Raw genomic sequence first — 12,692 nt, forward strand, 5'->3', positions numbered from 1 at the left:
GTATGTGAAGGGTCTTAAGGAGAATAGTCACATGCTTAGATTTTATATTGAAAAGAATCTAATTCTGAATGTAGATAATTGAATGAAGGCAAATAAGATTTGGAGTGGGAAGACACATAGGTGACTTAATATTCTATTTGAAAAATTACATGTGAAGTCTTAGATAAGAATGGTGACATTTGTCCATAAACTGATGAATGAATAAAGAAGATGTGGTTTACATATACAATGAGATACTACTTGGCAATGCGAAAGAATGAAATCTTGCCATTTGCAATAACATGGAATGGAACTGAAGGGTATTATGCTAAGTGAAATAAGTCAGAGAAAGACAGATATTATAGGTTTTCAGTCATATGTGGAATTTGAGAAACTTAACAGAAGACCATGGGGGAGGGGAAGGGAAAAAATAATTTCAAACAGAGAGGGAAGTAAACCCTAAGAGACTCTTAAATACAGAGAACAAACTTAGAATTGAAGGAGGGTCGGGGGGCGGGGCACAGTGATGGGCATTGAGGAGGGTACTTGTTAGGATGAGCACTGGGTGTTGTATGTAAGTGATAAATCATAGGAATCTACTCCTGAAACAAAGAGCACACTATACACTGTATGTTAGCTAACTTGACAATAAATTGTGTTTAGAAAAAAAAGAATGTGATTGTATTAGGAAATAGGGTTTATAAGAGGTAATTAAATTAAAAAGAGGTCAATAGCATGAAAAAGCAAAATAAAAATGAACACCAGCCTTTGAAGGTAGACAGAAACGGAAGGTGTAAGTATATATTACTGTTTAAAATTTTTTTACAATAAAGGAAAAAGGGAAGAGGTACTGGAGGAACATTTTTAGTGTAATGAAGGTGTGCTTAAGCTTGTACACTGAGAAAAAGAGTTAGTAGAGAAGGCAATATTAAAGGTATAAGGAAGAAAATGGAACTTTGAGGATTTGAAATACCTGAGAGGATGTGATGGGGTGGGACCAAGAGCACATGAAAAGGCATTTTGTCAAATTCAATACCCATTCATTATGTTTAAATGTTAAATATATAGAAATTGGTAGTTCAAAAAAAATGGTGACATTTGGAGGAAAACCAGGAAACATTTAAGTTGGAATTAATAGGATTTGCAGATTTATTGAATATTCAGCATCAGGGAAGGGAGGAGGAGTTCATTATTACTCCTAGATTTTGCATTGAGGAACTGGGTAAATATTGGTGTCACTTACTGTGACTGGGGACCTGAAAGAGCAGCAGGTTCAAAGAGAGGATCAGTTTAGTTTTAGACCTGCTTAGTGGGAGATGTCCTTGAGGCATCAGGCCAGTAGGTAGTTAGATTTATGAAATAGGAACTCAAATAATATCCCAGCTCTGAAGCCCCTAGCTGAGATGGTAATTAAAGCTAAGGGAATAGATGCCAGCTAGGGATAGAATGTAGCATGAGAAAAGGCCAGAGATATAATTCTGATTAACACTGAGTTTGGTGGTGGAGCAGATGAGACAAACACAGCAAACTAATACTGGGAAGGAGTTCCCAAAGAGTTGGGGAAAAGCAAGAGACTGTAGTTTCTTGGAAGCCCAGTGGAATATTTGAAAGAGGGAGTAGTTAGCAATGATCAAGCAAAGGAGAAATACCTATACAGATGAATACCAAAGCATTAAAAGAAGTATTAATGATTAATTTACATGGAGGAAGCAGAGATGTTACTGGAAAGGTTCCTAGAGAAACACAGGACAAAACATATAGGCAGTAGTTGCCTTGATGGAGCATATTTTACTTACAGAGCAGTAGAAACGAATAAATGAAAAGGTCATGTGTAACTTAATAAAGTATTCCGAAAGTAGAAATGCTCAATTAAATTGAATATGCCTCACAACTTTTGGCTTACATTTATCCAAGACTATCAAACTCAGATATATATAAACTCTTGGGGGAATATTTTGTCTGACCAGCAGACCATATTGAAGGAAACCAGAATGTCTAAACATACACCCTTGGTTGATTATTCTTTTGTGAAACAGCTATTACTTTTATGTTTTTTTTAAATGAAAACTAACTAAGATAACTGAATTCTTTAAAGTCATCACTTTTAGAATAATAGACAAAAGTTCAGAAATCCTACCTTGTATTTATTTAAAATATTCATAATGTTAAAGAATTTCTCTCTCTACTTACAACCAAATTTAAACAAAAAGCTAAAAGAGCATCCTTGACATAAGTAACAGTTGATTTTCTTCTTATTCTAAGTTAAAATTAACATACAAATTAGAAAACAATTTATTGATTTTGATTTACTCAGTCACATTTTATTTATTAAATCCATTAGTTTGCTATGAGATATATTTATCAATTGTTTGAGGTATGTCATCATAATTGAGAATAAATACAATTAATAAGTTCCAGAAAATGGTATTTGAATGTTAAGTTCCTGCAAATTAGCTCAGTTTTCTCTTCTCCTCTCTCTTCTCAATGGAAGTAAGTAAAGTCAACTTATTTTCTGTGGTTAGCAACATAAAGTCACCTGTGACTTCACAATCAATTTCTACTGGTGGACCTTGTTGAAGTATCTCCCCAAATAGTTCTTATCATAGTAATGATGACAGACATGTAACTTTTAGTGTCCTTGGTAAGCCTGCATCATGTGATATCTAGATCTGCTTCATTCATTATTAGATACCAGTAGGATCCATAATCTGCTTGCCCAGTCTTCTCATGGCCACTCTCATGTCTTTGTTTCTTAATGTATAGATGGCAGGATTCAAGACGGGGGTGATAGCGAAGTTGGCAATGAACAAATACTTATCCAGTGATGATGTAGGGAAAGGCCACACATAGAGAAACATGCATGGCATAAAAAACAAAATCACTACAGTGATGTGAGCTGACAATGTGACAAATGCTTTGGACAAGTCCCCTGAAGAACGTTTCCAGACAGTGACCAAAATGAAGATATAGGATATAATTAAGGAGAAGAAAGTAGCCATGGATATAAACCCACTGTTGGCAATGATTACAAACTCTAGCTTGTAAGTGTCTACACAAGCAAGTTTCATGACGCGAGGAAAATCACAGTAAAAACTATCTACTTCATTAGGGCCACAAAAGGGCAGGTTTATGACAAAAACAAACTGAGATACAGCATGGATTATCCCCACTATCCAGGCAGCCACTACAAAGGAGACACACGTTTTGGGGCTCATGATGGTCAGGTAGTGGAGAGGTTTACAGATTGCGGTGTACCGGTCATATGCCATGGCTATGAGCAGCACCATCTCAACTCCACCCATGACATGAATAAAAAATATCTGTATCATGCATTTTGGAAAGGAAATGATGTTGCAGTCAGTGAAAAGATCAGAGATTGTTTTGGGCACTGTGGTAGAGGACAGACCTAGATCAAGAAGAGAGAGGTTGGCCAATAGGAAGTACATGGGGGTGTGTAAATGAGAGTCAATTATTACCGTGAACACAATGAAGAGGTTTCCCAGGATAATTCCCATGTAGAACACAGAGAAGAACCCAAAGAGAAAAAGATGCATCTCCCATGAATTTGAAAGACCAATCAATACAAATTCAGATACCACAGAGTCATTTGGTCCATCCATTGGCTCAATCAGTAGAGAAGACGCTGAAGTATTCTGAAGGTAGAAAATAAGGAAGAATTGAGAAATATAGGTATTTCACATTGATATGTTTTTGCCCCTCAGTGATTTTGTGGGAAATATGTTACAAGTGTCAAATTTTGAAGTTAGAACACATACAGAAAGGGCAGGTTAAAGGAAAATAAATAAATAGAATGAGATAATCAAAAGTTAGGCTAGAGTGTCAAGGAAGGAAGTCATGTGGGACTATATCAGGTAAATGGAGGAATTAGGAGCAGAGAGTAACATCTCCTGGTAGAGAGTTTCTTTACCATGCTCATTGTGAAATAGTTTAGGCTTCTGCAGTCTTCTCCGTATACATTCAAGAAAACATTTTACATGTCATAAATAGCCATAATTTGAATCTTCAAACTCTTAATCATATTTGTGCACACATACTGTAGCAGAATGTACTCTCTGATTATTCTTTTATTTCTTACCTGTGAAATCTCAGGCATTAATCATTCATGGAATAGTGACCAGCCAATGAGTGAAAGAGTGTTGAACATTAGGGCAATCATAGCTTAAAATGAAAAAGGCTTGTCCTCTGATAGTTTCCAATATTGTGGTTGCAATATTGCAGCCAGTTAATTGCAAAGAGTTAAAATGTACTTTAAATCAGTGAAACTCTAAACCCTGGACTGTCAGCAGACTCAGGAAAAGGCTTTTCAGTACTTTTCTAGGATTGGGAGAGATTTTGTGCTTTTGAAAAGTCTGTTTTAGGATTAAGGAGTGGCAATTCAAATACGAAACTGAGAAATAATGGTGTTTTCACTGAAGCAAAATATTATGATACACTAAGAGCATGTAAAAATTACAAGACCCCAAAAAGTCATTAAAGGTAAAGGTCATGAGAGCTTATCTTCAAATATTTGAAGCTTAGTTCAGCTAAAATGCTATTTGAAGGTGAGTAAAATGGCTACCAACAACTTTTTCAGGGGGAGTATCTGTTATCACTTTGAATAAGTAGAAAGGTTGAAGATGTGTATGTATATTATATACTTGGGCCCATTCATTATTTAACCTAAAGTGAAAAATTAAAGGTACATTTAAAAGATATAATAGGGGCACCTGGGTGGCTCAGTCGGTTGGGCGGCGGACTTCCGCTCAGGTCATGATCTCGCGGTTCCTGAGTTTGAACCCCGCGTCGGGCTCTGTGCTGACAGCTCAGAGCCTGGAGCCTGTTTCGGATCCTGTGTCTCCCTCTCTCTGACCCTCCCCCATTCATGCTCTGTCTCTGTCTCTATCTCAAAAATAAATAAACGTTAAAAAAAAATTAAAAAAAATAAAAGATATAATAGGATATGAGATATGCAGGAAGGGGAATTTCTAGAACTAATAACAACATGAGTGTGGCCATTATAAATGATGCAAATTTAGATTTATTGAAATCTCCACTAACTTACTAAGTAACAGAAATTGGTTACAAAAGAATATATGTTATGCAATAAAAATTATGTAAAGGAAGAAACAGACCTATAAATATAGAGAAGAACATGGTAGTTGCCTGAGGGGAGGGGGTTTGGAAGATGGGAAAAATGAGGTTAAGTTTAAGGTTAAATGGAGGGAGTGGAGTATGCATATATGTGATAGTTAGAAGTAGATTAATTATTTTTATCACTATTATTTTGGTACTAGTTTTATAGTTTTACTTGTCTTTGTCAAACCAACATTTCTCAGTCAATAAATGACAATTTCTGGCTGTACTATGAAGAAAACCTTGGTGTTTTACACTTAATTTTAACCAGAAGTTTACAGTGCTTTCTTGTTTAAAGAAAATTAATATATGTGAATGAGTTTTGGGTCAAGGAATACAAATGATTGGTAACTGAATGGCATTTTGCAGAATACCGGTGTGTTTGCTATTTCAAGAACAGGAAAGCACTATTATAAGCCACTCTACTTTGCCCACTGAAATTTATGGTTCCTAATATTTCTTTATAGTTGCTAAAACATATTAAAGACTGATGAAATCTGTCTAAAGAGAAAAGCTAAAAATGTGTAGTGAAAACAGACTTACCAGTAACCCTGCACAATACTATGTTGTGATCACCCTGCTTTTTCTTTCCATTCCTTTTCCTTTCCTTTTCCCTTTTCTTTCCTTTTACTTCCTCTCCTTTCCTTTCCTTTGTTCTTTTCTTTCCTTTTTCTTTTCTTTCCTTCCCTTTTCTTTCTGTCTTTCCTTCTTTCTAATTTGAGTATAGTTGACATACAATGCTACCATAGTTTTAGGTGTACAACTTAGTGATTTGACAAATTTATATGTTGTGCTATGTTTACCACAACTATAGCTATCATCTAAAGAGGACCCCATCTTTTGTTCAAGACTTATGAGGAATTAGTTCTCACATTTAGTTTATCCTGAAATACTGAGTTCATGCTCAGAGCATGGGGAGAGTTAATTCAAACCTGTTAAAAAAATTAGTTCTTTTTCTTTCTTCAAGAACTTAAAGAATCAGAAATTCTCTGAAAGCAGAGTCCCCTAAGAGTTGGTTGCTATCCTTGCCAGATATTTTGGCTTTAACATTCAGAACATAGGAGGGAAATTTTTCAAGTAGGTGGTACAGAAAATCAGAATTTAAGTCTTTTGACTTTAGTGATTGAATATTCCCTCTCCTCTAAGAGGAATTATAACCATCCTAAGACTGAAAACACAGGAAGCAAAGCTGTTTAAAATTCATTTTGCCAATCCATATTCATGAATTTGTCTTTTAATCTCTACTCTTAACCATCTGAGATTGCTTCTAATAGCAGTTCTCTTCAGAACTGATGGAAACCAGTTCTACTAAGTCATACTCATTCTTATCATTTTCCCTTTAATTCTTGACTCAGTCATTGGCTCACATCATCAAATGCTTTATCAGATATGCCAAGTGGAGCAAACTGACTCACCCCAGCATTCCCTGTATGAGGGCAGAGAATCATTTCCATTGATGTAATCTCTTAGGAGAATGGGTGGGAATTGGGTGGGCAAGATATACTTGAATATATTTGGTCCCCACAGTGAGAAATGTGAAGTATCACATAAAATGATGAAGAAAGTGGTGACAGATCAAAGATCCTTAAGATACTAAACCAGCAAAGGGACATCATAAATGTCAGTCATTTCACATATTTCTGAAGTATCTTCAGGCATAATATGGTTTTGTATATATTTTGATTAAAATAGAACAGTGTTCAAAGCATTAGAATAACTAGAGACCGGAGGAAAATATGCAAGTAGAAAAGAAAAACGTGAAATCAAAGTATAAGAGAGAGATTTCTGTGGTATTGTTCAATATTAAGAATATTTTTCTAACGTACCTGTTCTGTTCTAGAGTGTGCAGCAGCATTTGTAGAAACTCTATAATTTTGATTTCTGCTTTGTAGTATAATCACCTCTCAGACAAAATGTGTTTCTTTCCAGTGAAAATACAGTTCATTTAGTAGCAGTAGGTGTTAGTGACCTACTGATGATTCTGAGATTTCTAATAACAAACCTTTTATTGATTTCTCCCGGGAATGATGGCTATGCTTATGTTAATTGGCTCAAGAGAAAAATAGGAGAGTTATTTGGAGATGGGAGGTAAGGGAGGATAGAAGATGTTAGAATATCTCTTGTATATTACACAATGTCCTGGGTGTGTGAGTGATAACTCATTTAAGACAAGATACGTGGAAATATGAGCTTACTTAGATTTACTGAGTTGGAAAGAGTGAGAAGTTTCCCACAATTGTTGCAGATGCCCTCATTTACGGAGTGGGAGAGAGTGAACCCTATGTATCAATATTTTTTTTTCCAGAAAAAGCAAGATGCTTTATGCAAGGGGGGCATTCCCATCAGCATTTGTGATTTGTCCCCATTTAACATTTTTTATCTATTAACTATTCCAAAATTCATCACAAAGTGCGTGAAATGAGGGAATAAATAAATATCTTTATGTAGCTTTTCTTTCCTTAAAACACACTGAATCTGACTGGACATAAGGCTTATGAGATCATGCTAAATTGTTGGACAAATAAAAAGCTTAAAAATGTTATTCTAGATTAAGTGTTGGCAAATTACGGCCCATGGGTCAAATTTGGACCACTGCCTCTTCCTTAATTTATTGGAACACAGACATAACCATTTGTTTATGTATTATCTATGGCATTTTGAGCTATAAAAAGCAGTCGAATACTTGTAGCAGACACCATATGGCCCACAAAGTCTTTGGCCTGTTACATAAGAAGTTTGATGATCTCACCCTACATTAAGCAAGTTAGGCAGAATATGGTACAGTAGAAGAATCATTCACATCGATCTTCATCATCTTCATATATATTCAAGATGAAGGTTGCAAACTAAGTTAGTTGAAGTCCTGTATGTAGATCATTCCCCATACTCAGGGCTGAGTACATACTTCTGGGGCCAAATGTGAAGTGAATATGTAGGGGTTTTGGTTAACAAAATTATTAAGACTTCAGCCTTTCTCATACCCTTCCAAGAAATTAAAGAGAAAGGAACATTCCCAAACACATTCTAAGAGGTCAGCATAATTCTGATACCTATAATACTAGAAAAGTACAGGTCAATATATCTGATGAATATAGATGGAAAAATTTTGAACTAAATACTAGCAAACCAAATTCAGTATCACATTAAAAGGATCATTTACCATGATCAAGTTGGATTTATCCCTGGGATGCAAAAGGATGATGCAACATAGGCAAGTCAATCAATATGATAAATCACATTAATAGAATGAAAGAAGATAATCATATGATCATCTCAAGAGACCTAGAAAAAGCAGCTGACAAAAGTCAACACCAAATTTATGACGTTCTGTTTTTACTTCTCCCAGTCTGGTCCACACTTAGATATAGATGATGATGAGATGTAAGGAGTTATCTGAGAACCTGTGAGATCTCAAACTCATCTGAAGTTTCATCTCAATTTATTACATTTTTATTATTTTTTAATTTAAAATTTAGTTAACATACAGTGCAATATTGGTTTCAGGAGTAGAATTCAGTGATTCATCACTTACATACAACACCCAGGGCTCATCACAAGTGCTGTCTTTAGTATGCATCACCCACCTAGCTCATCTTCCACCCACCTCCCTGCATCCGTTGTTCTCTATCATTAACCATCTCTTATGGTTTATTTCCCTCCCTGCTCTCCCCACCACTTCCCATATGTTCATCTGTTTTGTTTCTTAAATTCCACATATGAGTGAAATCATATGGTATTTGTCTTTCTCTGATTGACTTATTTCACATAGCCTAATTGGTCTAGCTAACTCCATCCACGTTTCAAATGGCAAGATTTCATTCTTTTTGATTGCTGAGTATACATCTCACCTTCTTTATCCAGTCGCCAGTCAATGGGCATTGGGCTCTCTCCATACATTGGCTATTGTTGATAATCCTACTATAACCATTGGGGTGCGTATACCCCTTTGAATCTGTATTTTTGTATCCTGTGGGTAAATACCTAATAGTACAATACCTAATAGTACAATTACTGGATTGTAGGGTATTTCTCTTTTTAGTCTTTTGAGGAACCTCCATACTGTTCTCCAAAGTAGCTGTACTAGTTTGCATTCCCACCAGTAGTGCAAGGGGTTTACCCCTTCTCTACATCCTTCCCAATACCTGTTGTTTCTTGTGTTGTTAATTTTGGCCATGCTGACAGGTGTGAGGTGGTATCTAATTATGGTTTTGATTTGTATTTCCCTGATGATGAGTGATGTTGAGCATCTTTTCATGTGTCTGTTAGCCAACTGGAAGTCTTCTTTGGAAAAGTGTCTATTCATGTCTTTTACCCATTTCTTAACTGGGTTGTTTGTTTTTTGGGTGTTGATTTTGATAAGTTCTTTATAGATTTTGGATACTAACCCTTCATCAGATTTTTCATTTGCAAATATCTTCTCCCATTATAGACTGCCTTTTAGTTTTGATTGTTTCCTTTGTTGTGAACCTTTTTACCTTGACGAAGTCCCAATAGTTCCTGTTTGTTTTTGTTTCCCTTGTCTTTGGCAGTGTATATAGTAAGAAAGTGCTATGGCTGAGGTCAAAGAGGTTGCTGCCTGTTTTCTCCTCTAGGGTTTTGATGGCTTCCTGTGTCACATTTAGGTCTTTCATCCATTTTGAATTTATTTTTTTGTATGGTATAAGTATGGTTTTATTCTTCTCCGTGTTGCTGCCCAGTGTTTCCAACACTATTGTTGAAGAGACTGTCTTTTTTAACTGAATATTCATTCCTGCTTTGTCAAAGATGAGTTAACCATATAGTTGTGGGTCCATTTCTATGTTCTCTATTCTGTTCCATTGACCTGTGTGTCTGTTTTTGTGCTAGCACCATACTGTCTTGATGACTACAGCTTTGTAATATACCTTGAAGTGTGAAATTGTAATGACTTCAGCTTTGCTTTTCTTTTTTAGGATTGTTTTGGTTATTCAGGGTTTTTGTGGTTCCATGCAAATTTTAGGATTGCTTTTCCTAGCTCTCTGAAGAATGCTGGTGGTTTTTTGATAGGGATTGCATTAAGTGTGTAGATTGCTTTGGATAGTATCGATATTTTAACAATGTGTTTTCTTCCAGTCCATGAGCATGGAATGCTTTTCCATTTCTTTGTGTCCTCTTCAGTTTCTTTCATAAACGTTCTTAAGTTTTCAGAGTACAGATCTTTTACCTCTTTAGTTAGGTTTATTCCTAGGTAACGTTGTTTTTAGTACAAATGTAAATGAGATCAATACCTTGATTTCTTTTTCTGCTGCTTAGTTATTGGTTTATAGAAATGCAACAGGTTTCTTTTTTCTTTAATTTATTTTTTAAAATTTACATCCAAGTTAGCACATAGTGCAACAATAATTTCAGGAGTAGATTCCTTAATGTCCCTTACTCTTTTAGCCCATCCCCCTACCTACAACCCTTCCAGTAAGCCTCTGTTTATTCTCTATATTTAAGAGTCTCTTATGTTTTGTCCCCCTCCCTGTTTTTATATTATGTTTGCTTCCCTTCACTTATGTTCATCTGTTTTGTCTCTTAAAGTCCTCATGTGAGTGAAGTCATAATATTTGTCTTTTTCTGACTAATTTCGCTTAGCCTAATACCCTCTGGTTCTATCCACATAGTTGCAAATGGCAAGATTTCATTCTTTTTGATTGCCAAGAAATATTCCATTGCATATATATATGCCACATTTTCTTTATCCATTCATCCATCGATGGACAGTTGGGCTCTTTCCATACTTTGGCTATTGTTGATAGTGCTGCTATAAACATTGGGGTGCATGTGTCTCTTGGAAACAGCATACCTGTATCCCTTGGATAAATACCTAGTAGTGCAATTGCTGGGTCATAGGGTAGTTCTATTTTTAATTTTTAGAGGAACCTCCACACTCTTTTCCAGAGTGGCTGCACCAGTTTGCATTCCCACCAGCAATGCAAAAGAGATCCTCTTTCTCCGCATCCTTGCCAACATCTGTTGTTGCCTGTGGTGTTAATATTAACCATTCTGATAGGTGTGAGGTGGTATCTCATTGCGGTTTTGATTTGAATTTCCCTGATGATGAGTGACATTGAGCATATTTTCATGTTTCGGTTGGCCATCTGGATGTCTTCTTTGGAGAAGTGTCTGTTCATGTCTTTTACCCATTTCTTCACTGGATTGTTTTTTGGGTGTTGAGTTTGATAAGTTCTTTATAGATTTTGGATCTAACCCTTTATCTGATATGTTACTTGAAATATCTTCTCCCATTCTGTCAGTTGACTTTTAAACTGTCAGTTGTCAGTTTTTCTGATTGTTTCCTTCGCTGTGCAGAAGCTTTTTATTTTGATGAGGTCCCAGTCGTTCATTTTTGCTTTTGTTTCCTGTGCCTCTGGAGACGTGTTAAGTTAGAAGTTGCTGCGGCCAAGATCAAAGAGGTTTTTGCCTGCTTTCTCCTCAAGGATTTTGATAGTTTCCTGTCGTACATTGAGGTCTTTCATCCATTTTGAGTTTATTTTTGTGTATGGCGTCAGAAAGTGGTCCAGGTTCATTCTTCTGCATGTCGCTCTCCAGTTTTCCCAGCCCCACTTGCTGAAGAGACTGTCTTTATTCCGTTGGATTTTCTTTCCTGCTTTGTCAAAGATTAGTTGGCCATACCTTTGTGGGTCCATTTCTGGGTTCTCTACTCTGTTCCATTGATCTGAGTGTCTGTTTTTTGTGCCAGTACCAAACTGTCTTGATGATTACAGCTTTGTAATACAGTTTGAAGTACAGAATTGTGATGCCCCAGCTTTGTTTTTCTTTTTCAGGATTGCTTTGGCTATTTGGGGTGTTTTCTGGTTCCATAAAAATTTGAGGATTGTTTGTTGCAGCTCTGTGAAGAATGCTGGTGTTGTTTTGATAGGGGTTACATTGAATATGTAGATCACTTTGGGTAATATTGACTTTTTAGCATTATTTGTTTTTCCTATCTAGGAGCATGGAATCTTTTTCCATTTTTTGGTGGCTTCTTCAATTTCTTTCATAAGCTTTCTATAGTTTCCAGTGTATAGATTTTTAACTTCTTTGGTGAGACTTATTTCTAGGTATTTTATTTCTAGGTTTTTGGTGCAATTGTAAATGGGATCAATTCCTTGATTTCTCTTTCTGTTGCCTCATTGTTGGTGTATAGGAATGCAACTGATTTCTGTGGATTGATTTTATATCCTGTGACTTTGCTGAATTCATGGGTCAATTCTAACAGTTTTTGGTGGAATCTTTTGGGTTTTCCATATAGAGTATCATGTCATATGTGAAGAGTGAAAGTTTGACCTCCTCCCAGCCTTTTATTTCTTTGTGTTTTCTGATTGCGGAGGCTAAAAATTCCAATAGTATGTTGAATAGCACTGGCGAGAGAGGACATCCCTGTCTTGTTCCTGACCTTAGGGAGAAAGCTCTCAGTTTTTCCCCATTGAAGATGATATTAGCATTGGGTCTTTCATACATGACTTTTATGATCTTGAGGTATGGTCCACCTCTTTTATCCCTACTTTCGTGATGGTTTTTATCAAGAAAGGATGCTGTACATTGTCAAATGCTTTCTCTGCATCTATTGAGATGAT

General features: G+C 36.0%; 1 protein-coding gene across 1 annotated transcript; it reads right to left on the bottom strand.

The window, feature by feature from the left end:
- Positions 1-2,663: 2,663 nt before the first annotated feature.
- Positions 2,664-3,602, bottom strand: LOC131518173 (olfactory receptor 4F6-like). The gene has a single exon (XM_058740767.1). The coding sequence runs from the start codon at positions 3,597-3,599 to the stop codon at positions 2,664-2,666; it is 936 nt and encodes a 311-aa protein (XP_058596750.1). The 5' UTR covers positions 3,600-3,602.
- Positions 3,603-12,692: the final 9,090 nt, after the last annotated feature.

The sequence above is a fragment of the Neofelis nebulosa genome, chromosome 7 (genome assembly GCF_028018385.1).
Source record: "Neofelis nebulosa isolate mNeoNeb1 chromosome 7, mNeoNeb1.pri, whole genome shotgun sequence".
NCBI lineage: Eukaryota > Metazoa > Chordata > Mammalia > Carnivora > Felidae > Neofelis > Neofelis nebulosa.